The 14,530-nt window shown below is 37.8% G+C and overlaps 1 protein-coding gene across 4 annotated transcripts in view; it reads left to right on the top strand.

Moving 5' to 3' along the window:
• The window catches only part of TMTC2 (transmembrane O-mannosyltransferase targeting cadherins 2), a 379,113-nt gene extending 369,328 nt beyond the window's left edge, over positions 1-9,785 (top strand). Inside the window, exons 12-14 of one of the 4 annotated variants that reach the window (XM_073327617.2) lie at positions 1,914-2,046; positions 6,605-6,715; positions 7,209-7,345. In XM_073327617.2, the coding sequence (XP_073183718.1) occupies positions 1,914-2,046; positions 6,605-6,715; positions 7,209-7,258 (294 nt within the window). In that variant the 3' untranslated portion in view covers positions 7,259-7,345. Of the gene's footprint in view, positions 1-1,913; positions 2,047-6,604; positions 6,716-7,208 lie in introns of those variants that run through there. The other 3 variants (XR_012156727.2, XM_073327618.2, XM_073327621.1) reach the window with 3 other exon arrangements.
• The last annotated feature ends 4,745 nt before the right edge of the window (positions 9,786-14,530 follow it).

The raw sequence follows: 14,530 nt of genomic DNA, 5'->3' as shown, positions 1-14,530 counted from the left end.
TTCAGGCACAGCTTGGAGTGGAATACTGGTTAGAGGCACTGCAAGAGTCAGGAATAGATCTGGGGTTGAGGAACTGTATATGCAGCGCTCCTATATAGGAAGGCAGATGGGAAGTGGGAGTTTATATTTGAGAGTGAGACTATCACTTGCATATTGGGACATCTGGCAACTTTAGGATGCCGTCCTGCAAATAAATCCACATGCCTGCACCTTTCCTTCTGTGTGCATTCCTGTTGATTTAAGTGAGACTCCATGTAGGAAGAAGGATCAGTTTGTAGAATCCAGCCCCACATTAAAGTAGCATCACTGAAACATGAGGGCAACTTCTAGATCACAGTCTAACTTTAGAAGTAACGTTTTCGAGTCTGTCAAAAATAAATGCCACATTTGAAATGATTCAGTTGTGCACAGTTATCTTTAGCAATAATAATAAAAACAGAGCTGTTGACATTTTTATTGCCTTAGAAAATAGCACACTGCACTATGGCAATGACACCAGTAACAGAAGTTCAAGTGAAAATCCTTGCCATCGCTGTAGGAGGATAAAAATTCATGACAGCACATTATAACATGGTCTTTCACATGATGAAGCAGCTCACCATGCTTAGTTTTCATACTTAGTGATCTCTTCTACAACTAAATCAGCTTCTTTTCTGTTTTATCACTCGGGTTTTATCTAGCTACTCTGTGTTTTCAATTATGAAGCTGAAATATCTGAATACTTCAGCAACATTTAACCAAGAAGGCTTAAGATAAAATATTTGCATGCAGCATCTCTACATCTTTTCAAAGGATGAAATTATATTTGACAGGAAGGCTTAAAAGAACAACTTAAGATGCCGTAAATGCACTTTAAAAATAAAACACCTCGCTGTGCACCGCTGAAGCTAAGGAACCATTCTGCAATCAGTCCCGGAAGGCCAGTGGATTTGATTGCTCTATAAAAGAGGTGATGTCATCAGTTTTGGCTTGGCCATGCTGATTGCAACATTTGATAAACAATTCTGCTGTCATTTTTAAATATAAAGAACATAATTATACTGCCAATATTTATTAAAGGCAGGAGCAATAGGGGAGAAGCAAAGGAAGGAAAGCAGGAGGAATGCTGACAACAGCATCTCAGTGAATTTTTTAAATGGTTCAATCAGTGCAGAAGTGAACCAGATCATGAATATACTGAAGTGCACATTAGGATATTTTGTTTAAACAAGGCATTTAATTTGAAACTCAGAAGCTATACCATCTCTGAATGTGGGGTCCTTAGCTAAAGAGTGGAAGCTGGACAGAGCTTCCACTGAAGAAACAAAACAAGGGTTCTAGTTTTCACTACCTGTCTCCAAACTGTTAAAAGTCACTGTGATGCATAGGTAAAAGGAAGTGAGTGGGTACCTGGCCAAAGAGCCAACAGGAAGGCTAGAACTTTTTAAAATTGAAACAAGACTCCCCTTTTGTCTGTCTGTGGTTGTTCTCCCAGGGAGAGGGGACAGAGCAGATATGCTGCAAGAACCTATGAGCCAGGTATGAAAAGTCATCTGTATCATACCTAGAAACTACTCATTTAAAACCCTAGATATGCAAATAGATCAGGAAATGTCTAGGAAGACGCAATTAGGTTGATCTCTTTTCTTTCTTTATGGCTTGTGGATTCCTCTGTGCTAACCCCAGGTGCTTTTGTTTTGCTTGTAACCTTTAAGATCAACCTCAAGAAACTATTCTTGATGCTTAATCCTTGTATTTGCTCTTTTTAAATCTAGCAATAACCTGAGTTTCCAGACGTATTTTGTTTCTTTTTGTTTTAATAAAATTTACCTTTTTTAAGAACAGGATTGGATTTTTGTGTCCTAAGAGGTTTGTGCATATGTTATTTAATTAGCTGGTGGCAACAGCTGATTTTCTTTGTTTTTCTTTCTCAGCTCTTCCCCGGAAGGGCAGGGGTGTGTGTGAAAGGGCTCAAGGGTACCCCACAGGAAGGAATTCCCAAGTGCGCCTTCCTGGGTCCTCAAAGGGGTTTCGCACTTGGGTGGTGGCAGCGTCTACCCATCCAAGGTCAGAGAAAAGCTGTAACCTTGGGAGTTTAATACAAGCCTGGAGTGGCCAGTATTAATTTTTAGAATCCTTGCGGGCCCCCACTTTCTGCACTCGAAGTGCCAGAGTGGGGAATCAGCCTTGACATATATATATTTCTGTAAAGGTTTTTAACTTATATCTGCACAAGCTAACTAATTCTGTTTGGAGCTAGAGATTTCTGTATGGAATGAACATGAGTGAACAGACGAAAAATCTGGGGCATCTATCATATAATTGTTAATGTTATATATACGGGGCCAAAATCTACTCTTGGTTACAGCAGTGTAAATATGAAGCAAGTCCATGGAATTCACTGGAAACATTTTGGATTTCCATACTGTATTTCAGAGAAGAGTTTAGTTCATGGTGGTGTTTTTTATGTCACAGACCTCCAGTTATATAAGGTAGTATGGAGGAGGCTTGGAAGAATTGTCACCAGCATAAACAATACCCAATGCTTTGAGCAGCAAAACACATGATTTTTATGTTATTCATTAGTTACTTTGTTAGTCTCCAAAGAGCTAAGAAAAAAAACACACCGCAAGAAAAATCACTAGTAAGGGGGATCATTCCCAACAGACCATAAGAGACACCATTAATAACTGTGATAGAACTGCCAGTCAGCTCTTTTGATATAAAGCATCTGTCTCGCAAAGGAAATGAAGGAAGGCTTGTTTCTCCTTTCAAGTCTCTGAATTAGTAGGTAGTGTCATTTATTATACAGTGCTACAAGCCCTGTATTATTGGAGTGGTAGCTGCCAACTGCCTTTAACGTGCTGAAAAGTTTCATCAGCTGTCTTTAATAAAAAAAAAACAATATATGTGAGGAAAAAACTATAGCGATTATTCCTGGTTCTCTGTCCCCGGCCCATCAGTTACAGCTGGCAGGGTGTGATGACACTGATATATAATCAATCAATCAATTAGTTTGGAAATTCCTGTGTGTGTTGTAATAAACCACTGATGACTCGATACTGCAGTGATTTGTACTCTATAAATCCAGGAGGTGGGTAGGTATTCGGCACTTGGTCTCTTTTAAGAAACCTGAAGATTTTCTCATGTACAATATTAGAGGAGTTGGCATGATTTTTCAGCTCCCTTCTGAATTACTTCATACTCATTTCACATTGATAAATATATTTATTTACCCTGAACATTAATAAGCTAAACCTATTTGCTTATTTGCTGGAATTTCAGGAGGAAATTAATTTCAAATTCCGTCAGAGAGATCAAACAAAGCAAAATCAGTAATTATACTTTTTTTAGTCTGCTATAGCACAATCATTTTGCCAAATTAAAAGGAAAGTGGCATAAGGAGGATTTTTTTATCTATGTATGGAAATAAAACTTAATCTTAAAGCCCTAGATATCTTGCCACATATATAAATTGAATTACAAATTTGTGGAGGAGAAAGAAAGAGTGGAGAGCAATACTTGAACAAATACAAGAAAAAAATGTCTTCTTCTCAGACACACTGTTGATGGATGCTTTAGAATGTAATACAGTGGGGAGTGTGTTTGGATTGAGAATATAACATACTCCAAAAGAGTTTCTCTGGTATCTTTTCTATCAGGTGGAGCATGTGGAAATCAAGCATGTTTCTGGATTGCTGACCCATATCTGTTGGCTTCTCTGCCTACTTGGTCTGTCTCTAAGCTCACTTTCTGACGTATCAATTTATAAGACACACATTGCTTTGACACTGAAGCTCAGGTAGTGTCTTAAAAACAAAACTTGAGCCATTAAAAAGCGATCTTAGGGCTAGGTCGTGTACTTGGATCCTTGCAGGCAGACCCTTGCACCTGCACAGTGTCCAGATGAAGGTAATAGATTCCACATAGACACGGGATTTGCCCACATGCAACAAGTTACAGTATCAAGGTCCCTTTCATTACAGTACAATTAAATTTTTTTTAAGAAATGTACAGAGAGCTTATGTTTGACAGAATCATCTATTCACAATGTAGCTGTTTCAGCTGTTGTTCTGCTGCATCATTCTTGTCATTATCCAAAATGTACTTACTTATAAAGAGTTTATTACAGTTCCATTAATTTCTGTATAATTGATTTTATAGACTGGTGGAGCATGGGATAGTAATGAGGAGGTTGATACATATTGTACATAAATGAGATTGCTTCGGAATCTCAAATATTCATTTCCCTTCTCCATACTGAGTATGAATGGAAAGGGAAACTATAATAGTTGGAGATGCTTCACAAATAGCAGAATTTCCTGCTTTGGTTGGCATTTAACATAGACCTGGGCAAGTGATTCGGGAGGAAAAATAACTTGTCATGTTGGAGCAAGAAAAACCAAACCGATAAGTAGTTAGGTTAGCATCATGATATTTACATTGTTTTGCTTAATTTTGAACACACAGAAACTTAATGGCTCTGAAAGATTGACTCATACTTGAATATAAGTGGGATTGTTTTCTTAACAGATGAGAGTAAGCAGGAAGGAGGAGAAGAGGCTAATATAGAGCATAGTACATACAAATATAGAATGCATTTCAGAGAGTGGTCTTCTATTTCAGTTTCCTAGTGCAAGTGTTGTTTTAGATCAAATTTAAAATGCTTTTCCTATCTCCTGGTGGGGAGGAGAAGTTTAAATTTCAGGTGGAAAAATTCAAATTACAGGTACTTTGGTGAACCTGAATAGTTGTGTGTGAGGTATGTAAAACCTAATCACATTGCCATCCCATTATCACAGCATTCTGGGAGAGCTTGCACTCTGGGAGACCAACACTGGTATGTAGCAAGTAGGAGAGAGGCAGCTCTTTCTTCTGTCTCTTCTCTCCATTAGAGAGACAACGTGCATAAGGTAATAGCTTTTATTGAACCAACTTCTGTTGGTGAAATAGACAAGCTTTTGAGCCACACAGAGCTGAAGAAGAGCTTCAAAAGCTTGTCTCTCTCACCAGCAGAAGTTGGTTCAATAAAAGCTATTACTTCATGCACCTTGTCTCTCTAACGGAGAGAAGAGACAGAAGAAAGAGCTGTCTCTCTCCTGCTGAGACCAACACAGCTACAACTACACTCTTACCTCCCTTATTATTTCTGATATCCATCTTATTAGCAAGCATCTAATGTGTATAAATACTGTAGCTAAAAGAGATGGCTGAAACTGAGTTTCCAGTTCACTTTACACATTTTTGAAAGCTAATGGAGAGTGCTGATGAGTGGTGTCCTGACCCACTTGCCCCTCAGGATATATCTACACAGCTGCTGGGAGGGTGCTTCCTAGCAAAGTTAGATGGATACACTAGCTCTGCTCAAGCTGGTGTGCTAAAAATAGCATAAATCCTTTCTGGTTACACACTTGGACAACTAACCCAAGCCGCTGCCTGGGTGCCACCGTGGCCACACTACTATTTTTAGCACACTAGCTCAAGCAGAGCTAGGGCATCTGTCTACCCATGTGTAGATGTAACCGCAGAGACTAAACTTAGCCATCTTTGCTCCAATCTGCATAATTTGGGAAGCAAGTGTTACTGAGGCAGATCCAAAAAGTGGGTGATCTGGACAACTTGTGTTGAACTTTGTCTAGTTTCTGTTTTTACTTTAAAATCAAGAGCTATTATTGTGGTGAATAAAATGATTATGCTTCCACTGGTACTTGCATATTCCCTAAGGTGCCCAGAGATACCTCCAGTGGTCTGAGGGGTAAAGGGTGGGTAGGGTTCCCTGTGGAGGAAACTGGAAGGAGCTGCTCACCTGCCTTGGTTGCTTGACAGGCCCACCTACGCATGAGTGGCTGCTGGTAGTTTTGGGGTGGTTCTCTGTACCTGTGGGGGGAGGATAGGATCCCAGAGACGCCAGACATGTTCCCCCAAGTGCCATGGATACCTCAAGTAGATTTGGGGGTGAAAGGATCAGGTGCTCTGCAAATTAAAAACTTCACTCATTTCAGCACCAGAAATTTTACTTCCTTGCACAATACTCTTTGTTGTAAGCAGTTTTAGGTAATTTTAGTACCTGTTACTGTAAATGACTTTTTATTTCATAATTACATAATGTAAGAGGTTTTTAAATTAAAACAAGAACCTGAACATGATTCAGCAAAATGAGGTATGAAAAATTCCTCTTAGTAAGGTAAAGAGCTTGTTAATTTATTGTTTTATGCATTCTTGACATCTTAGAATCATAGAATATCAGGGTTGGAAGGGACCTCAGGAGGCCATCTAGTTCAACCCCCTGCTCAAAGCAGAACCTATCCCCAACTAAATCATCCCAACCAGGACTTTGTCAAACTGGGCCTTAAAAACCTCTAAGGAAGGAGATTCCATCACCTCTCTAGGTAACCCATTCCAGTGCTTCACCACCCTCCTAGTGAAAAAGTTTTTCCTAATATCTAACCTAAACCTCCCCCCACTGCAATTTGAGACCATTAGTCTTTGTTCTGTCATCTGCTACCACTGAGAACAGTCTAGATCCATCCTCTTTGGAACCCCCTTTCAGGTAGTTGAAAGCAGCTATCAAATCCCCCCTCATTCTTCTCTTCCGCAGACTAAATAATCTTTGTCATTAATACAGCATCGCTGAAGTTTCTGCCAGTGGTAATTTTCAGGTTATCCGACTTCATGAAGAAAGACTTATCAAAGCCTGGCATAACATTGAGTGTATATGAAGAAGAATCTAAAATGGGTATCCTTGAAATTTGTATGTCTGTCTTTGTATGTCTGAAGATACTTTTTCTTTCTTTTAATAAGAATTTAAGAGGGGCAGGCATTCCAATGTGTTAGCTATTCCCACCGATTATAAACTCTTTATTGGCATTGGGTTGAATTAAAATTAAATTCCTCTCTACAATCCACTGTTGGTCTACTTTAATTTTCTCTTGGAAACTACGGTATGCCAATGTTACCACATGTAAAGCTTTTATGGGATCTGTGTTTTCTCATTAAGGAAAGAAGTCTATGCATGTAGACACCAGAGCCTGTCCTGTTTAAAGCACAAAGTACACAGTTAGCAGCTGTTCAAAAACTTTTTCTTGTTATCTCTATTTGTTTAAATTGCTAAATTGCTTCCATAAAATGCCTGCAAACATAAGGGAATAATTTGTTTAAGTGGATCAAGACTGTCTGAAACAAAACCTGAAAATACACTCAATATTTTTTCTTCTCTTCTCTTGTTCCAGTATCCGGCTGCCCTGATGAATCTTGGAGCCATTCTTCATCTCAATGGTAAACTCAGAGATGCTGAAGCAAACTACCTCCGTGCTCTCCAATTTAAGCCAGACGATGTCATCACACAGTCAAATCTTCGCAAACTGTGGAATATCATGGAAAAACAAGGTTTAGAGACGTCTAAAACATGACAGAAAAATATAGGAACTTGTTTTTCTTTAAATTGACTCAAATCCAAAACAAAATTTCCAGGAAGTCATCTGATCAAAGCGCTCATTGGACTTGACTGCAAGGGTCAGGGGTCTTAATTGCTGCTAGGAGAACCGATTCTGGGTTTTGGCATAACTTTTGTTGCTGGAAAAATAAAGGGAGATTCTTTGGATGCTTCACAAAGGACTTAAGTATTACCCCACAAAAAATAAAATAAAAAATACAACCATAGCACTTAACGGAGGTATTTGGCATACTTGACAAGTTATCAGTTAATCCCATATTGCTGTTTTTCATGTGAGTTCTTGAAAATTATACTGTCCTGAAAACACTAAGGGAGAACTGTATAGCATACACCCAGCCACATGGGAGTAAAAAAGATAATACTAGCTTAAAGTATTTGCTGAGACTGTAACTCATTAAAATGTATACTAAATCCAATGTGTTTGCAGTTTGTCTTAATGCTGCTGTATCTCTCTTTAGGACCGCCTGCTTATCAATTTCAGACTGACAGCCATTTTAAAAACAAAACTGTCACTTGCGGTTAGATTACAGTATTCACAGTTGTTTACTGACAAGTGCATGTATTGTTTCCGACTGTTAAGAGTTTTGATGTCGTTTACTTCAGATACTCACTCAGTTGAGTATGATTTGCTTTGCCTGTCCCAGATGGAACAAGCAAGGACCAGCTCAATGTGTGACATTAGACCAGTATAAAAGAATCTGGAAGCTATCACTAATGTCATGAATTGTCCATATTTACACAGAAAACAGATGGTTTGCCCTGATATCAAAAAAGTGCAGTCAGTATCCTTAAAAAGAAGTTCTCTTTGGCCTTATAGAACACTGTGTTTTACTCCTTTCACGTTACTGTCAGATAAGTCCAGTTTTGGACTGGACAGCTAGATGCTGTTCAGCTTGCATTACTTTTGCAAGAATTCAACCAGAATGAGTTTGCAAGTGTTTATACTTAGAAATGGTACAAATGAAGCTTATCAGAATTTTTTTGAAAACAGAGCAGCAACTAGCTAAAGGAACTAACTTTTAGCAGCTCTCAGAGAATCTGCATGACACTGTAGACCAACAGGAGTGTGTAACAATGGTTGCCAATTATTCTGAGTATTTTTGACAATAGTGTTCAATTTTAAAACTATTATCTACTTGGATTCTAACCAAATATTAGGAATCCATTTTGTTTTCTTACATGCACAGTTACAACAAAGCTGTTACATTTCTAGGTTTGTTTTTTGGGGGGGGCTCGTTATTGTTTTATTCTTCATAAAAAAATGTAAAATAATTTATTTTAAGCTTCAGCCTATTGATGCTTTAGTCTGTGTTTTCCCAAACCATTTGCTAACTGTTTTCTTTTGTTGGAAAAAGTACTAGAATTTATAAGAAAATTTACTTTTTCATTTAATAACCTGTTGATATCTGCTTCAATGTTCATTTCACGAGTGGTAAATATAACATTAAGTGATGGCGCACCTTTAACTGAAGCAAGCTTCTTCAGGATCTGTTAAAACCCTTTATAATAAAAAATCTTTTTTTCTTTTTTAACTGTAGAGCACCATTCCATTGCTGTGTACTTCTGGGAGAGTAGTTTGCTGTATGGTATTTATTTATTTATTACTCAACTGCAGCAGCATTTCCTTTCATTAATCCAGTAGTCTGCAACTGTTGCTATCTTCATTTGGCTTTTGCGGCATTTTTATGTGAGTAGCATGTGTACTTAAAGGGAAATATGACAACTGCATTTATTGTACGTTCTCCCCATACACACTACAGTTTTAGATCTGTATTAAAGGATATTGAGAAGTAACTATTTCAAAGTTGGTATAGTCACAATTTGTTATAGTGTTTTGTCTTTTTCTCTCCAGTTAGCAATGCTATGTTTTAATGACTAGGTTCATAATGGGGATACCAAAAGGGCTGCTTTTTTTTTAAGACAGTGTCAAACCTTTTGTCAAATAACGATATGGCTGTGAAAGCAACATCGAGTGCTCAAAAGTTGAATTTCAACTTTTTCATCATCACCCATTGAAGCCAATGGTAAAAATAAAATGGTGTCTGGGATTTATTCTCCACCTTTCACTGCGTTTCTGAAAAATTGTAAAAGTAAATTTAGATATTAGGGTCTGACAAAATTCAGTATATAACTATGGTATCCTGCAGCTTTATTTATTTCAAGTCATCAAACTTCAGTGATCATAACTTTTCACTGTATTCTTTGTCTCTCCCTTTTAACATGTGTTCATTCTTGGTTAGAGGTTATTCATTGCACAACAGAGTGACACTCATAGGTGATATATTTTCATGGTAGCTTTGATAACTGTCTGTTTATAAAAAAAAAAAAAAAAAAGAAAAGAAAGAAAAAAGGACTAATGGAAGTTTAACAAGAATGTCCCTGAACACATTTCAATATAGGACTTAACTTTCTTCTTTTGGAATCATTTAAAAATGTATTTAAAATATGTGTCTCTGCTCAGGGATTTTTGGTGGATTATTGCAGACAGTGCTAAAAAAATAAGAGCACAAGGCAAGTTTACTCAATTAAATTTTTATTTTTTGAAAAACTGTTATTTGTATAAATTATCGAGATTTGTAGGCTTTCCTTTTTGTAGAATTAATTGTTTGTGCCAGCTAAGAGAATTTCAATTTTGTTTTCAATAATAAAGCATTCGATAACAAATACATGTTGTTCAAGCCTCGATCTGTTGCTATAATATAACTTATATTAACTTCATTTTTAATGAATGTAAATTAATAACATATTGACTCTATGCTTTTTGATACAAAATTAGATAGGATTGCAGCAGCATAAAAGTCTATTGGATCTCGGCATTCTAGTACACTGTACTGACTTTTTAAAAGACATTCAAACAGGTCATAAATGGCACAGTTGATGAATGTGTAATTGTTCACATGCAGCCAAATCCTGGTCCCCATCTGAGAATATGGCCTTGTGCCAAGGAGGTAGTCATCGTTGTCCTCCACGTCATGGTTTCACCGATACCACAGCGGCTACTATAGCCTCAGGACTGCAACAGGCCCTAAAGGCACTGCTGCTCCCCTACATGGGAGACTTTGTCAGTGGATATAATCCACCACGTGTGCCAAAAACCGATTCATTCAGGCAGACCCTGCAGAGCTGGGCTCCTTAGTGCAGTGGGCATCAGCTTTCCCACATCCAGGTCCCTTCCCAGGTCTGCAGTATTCAGGTCTTACGAATCAACAGATGGATGAGGGCAGGATTTCCTCCATAGTCTGAAAAGTGTTCAATAATATGGCCCCATTATACTGGATGACGGGTCAGTGGTTGTCAGCGGTTCATTTTACCATCATGCCTCACTTTTATCTGAGCAAATGAGCTCAAGCCCCACCTTCAGGCGAGTTAGAGACAATGGTCACTTTGCCTATATAGGGTTCAGTGAAGTGGCAAAGCTTATTTCTCTGCACATAGGTTGTCCAGATGAATCAAACTGGAGACTAACCTCAGAGTCATGAAGCAGAATCTCTGTGGCCCTTAGCCTGTACATACCCTCCTCCTGAGCTCCTGAATTCCCAGCTTGTTCCCTCATCATTCCCCCTTGAGGCCCCATCAGCTTGACGCCCCACACATTGAGCCCCCAAATCTGCACCTACTCTCCCTGCTTGCAAGCTTTTGAGGCAGCAGGCTACTAGTCATTGCCTCCTCCTCGCTCTCCTCTCACAATTGCTGGACAAAATGATCACAGGATGAAGGTAGAGAGAGCATCTTCTGGCCCTCAAAACAAGAACCACAGCCATGCCTGGCAACTGGGAAGAGACACTACAGAGCAACCTCTGCTCAGTCACTGCAGCCTTTGTGATATGCATGACAGAGAATTTAACCAGGAACTAGTATACAGGCAATCCAAAGAGAATCCCATGCAGCAATTTAAATGTGTTCCCTCTTTTCACTTACAACTTTGAAAATTAGATAAGACTGAGACCTTACTCAGACACTGTCCAGGCCCCGCCAACTGGCTGCTTCCACAGCTTGAGAAAGCCTGCCTTAGTTCACACTGATGATGAATGTTTAATCACTCTGAGATGTGGTAATATAATGATAAAAAGCTGTGTCATAAGGAATCAAACATGTGCTGTACCTGGTGTATATCTGGACAGCATGCTGATTGCTGTAGTCACATGAGAATGGGTAAGGAATTGCAGAGTCACTTTCTCCCAACACAGTGAAAGAACTTTATTATAATTCTCAGACAAAAACAAAAAATACCCTAGCCTCAGAGTACGTATCTGTAAATTAAGGGAAAATCATTACAGAGATGTTGTAATTATCCAAAACCCAAGCATTACAGACCCAGGAAATTCAGACTTAATATTACAATGAAAAAAAATTGAAACATCTTTACATGGATGGAAATGCACAGTGAAAGCACAAAAAACAACCTTAACTGTGCCCTGGGATGATGTCATGCAAAGGCTAAAAGCTTATGATTAAGGCAATTTAGTGTTTGTGGTCCCAAGTCAGATGAAACTGAGCTTTAAAGATGCATGGGATTTTTTTTTTCAATATTTTCCTCTTCTGGTGCATCAACTCATTGGTTTATTACTGTAGTTCTTGAGTTCAGGGTTACAGACATGTTTAAGAGTAAAAGTTTAATGAAGCATTTTTGGGGATTGAAATATCCATGTAAACAGAAGATGGACCTTCCAGAATACTATAAGAAAAATGTTAGATAGCATATAGGGCCTGCCGGTTCAGGATTATTTATATTTTGAGAGTTTTACTTTAAATATATTTCCATTTGCAGCCTTTAAAAACACCTTAAAAGTAAATACATTTTAAATGTTACATATTTTAAATAATGGATTTAGTAAGCATTTTCATGGAAGGCTTGTTAGTTTTTCATTTAACTCTGTGTGTGGGCGTGCTTGTGCACACGCTCATAGCTATGTTGAAGGGCTTCATGTGGAAAGGTTCCCCTTTTGCCTCTAAAGTCTTGTTAAAAGCTCCATGTAAAGAGTTTAATGCTGGAAGCCATTTGCAATGCACAACAATGAATACCTGGGGTCCTAGAGAACCTAGGAACAATTTAGTATTTTCTTGAGTGCCATCTACTGGCACACTATCTATTAACTAACTTTCTACGTACAGAGAGAGACATCTCTTTCGTAGAGCGCTCTTGGAACCTTTTAGTGTGTAAACTTTGCGTTCATGGAAGTGAGGGTTGAGTAGCTTGAGCCAGAAGGTAGTACAGTTTTGTAATATTCACCAATGGGAATTTGGATAACACAGTCAAACATGAATTTGAATAATAATTTAAACTGATGTGTAAAGATCTGAAAAATCACTAATGTCATAGCCTTCTGTGCCAAGAAATCCCAGGAAGTAAGATTGTTTTAAGATTATTTTGTTTATTTCTTTGTTTTGTTGTTAATGTTCAGGAATTATTTGGACGCATAGAACTTTTTCCTTTCACTCAGACAATTTTTTTTTCATAATTTTCTGGAGAGAGAGATTTTATTTGGTCTCTGATTTTCTCGGAAACAGTGTTTTTACGAGAGCAGTTTTTTATTTATTGCAATGAGAAATTATTTTTAAATGCAACAATTCCCTTTTTTTAACATTGGTGGTTGCAATACCACAGTAAGATTCTCTAGAATATGTCAGTGACTAACCTAATAAAATAGATTCCTTCTTTCATTGTACAAAAGTGGTGTTCTTTCCCTTTTCTGGTTTGTATCTACACTGCAAAGCCTCCAGTCTTACAAACTCTAAATCTGCTCTGCATTGCCACAAATAGTGGAGGTTCCTCTGTGGTTGTTAGGACTTGTACATTGCATAATACTGTATTTTGTGTGTAGAGGAGGAGGGGGATGCCAGGAAGACTGATCCTTGCTGTGGGGGGTACGGTGAAACTTGTTAATATCTTAAATAACACACTGAATCTTCTTCTTTCTCCTTAGTTTAGAAAAGTCCCTTTTACCACTATGAGTTTATGGAATTATCTTACATTCTTTTATTGATTCAATACAAAGGAATGTCTTACAGCTGAATTTAAAAAAACCATAATAGTAATAATAAATAACATAGAGCTCCGTGAGTTGGGACAAAGGCAAAAAAGGGGTGAAATCTATTCCACCATCAATGAATCTGTTGTAGGAACAAAGCCTAATCTTTTAAAATCATTATTCCACCCATTCAACTGGAGTTTCTCCATCAGAGTTGTGTTTGGCAACTAATCTCAATTTGATTTGCAGGGTTACTAGTCTGGTATTTTTTTCACAGAATAAATTCATTGGAAAAAATTATATATACAAGTATCCCATATGATCCCATAGGATGACTGGTTCCTGGTTCCCTTTTAGTTCATTTTCTCAATTCCCTCAGAGAGTGGAAAGGCTATTTTCTCCTGCGCTTCTGTACAGCTAGAGGCAAAGAACATTTTTTTTTTTTGCACTGAATTGTTTTTATGTCAATTCATTAGCCTTATAGCCAGAGAAGTTAAGAAGAAACAAAACATGTTTGGCTTTTGAGTAGTACTGCATCACATTCTACTGCATCTAAATTCTGCCGTAAACCAACATTACTGGCGGCCATTTTTCAATCTCAGAATTACAAATGGGTTAAAGGAAATACCATTTCCAGATAGAACCCTTGATGCTGACCCAATGAATTTAGCTCTCCATCATGCTGGGACAAGGCCTCCTCAATACTAATTACCACACAGGAGAGCTTTGATCACCTTTCTTTCCCATGCTGTACAACACTGTATGTGTTTACACAAATAGTTTTAATATGTCATCTACTGAAATGTTTAGTTCTGATTGGGCAGGAAAGAAAGAGTGATTAAGTACTCTGCTCAAAGCTTTTGTGATCTCTCACTAGTTATAATAGATGAATGCCAATAAACTATGATCTTGTAATTTATCTTGAATTTCTCTAATTTGGAGAATTTGAAAAAAACATTGCTGACCTTTGCAGTCATCATTTCTTGATATTTGTAGTTTGTAAATAGATTCAATCAGTTTACTTCAGTACTTTTCATAGTGACCTGTGTGACAGTTTATATTAAAAGCGCTAACCTTTGTAGGTTTTCCTCATCTCAGTGGTACATTAGCCTTGTCTCGCTTCATCATT

Source organism: Lepidochelys kempii, chromosome 1, assembly GCF_965140285.1.
Source record: "Lepidochelys kempii isolate rLepKem1 chromosome 1, rLepKem1.hap1, whole genome shotgun sequence".
NCBI classification, from domain to species: domain Eukaryota; kingdom Metazoa; phylum Chordata; order Testudines; family Cheloniidae; genus Lepidochelys; species Lepidochelys kempii.
This window is presented reverse-complemented; position numbering and strand designations above follow the sequence as displayed.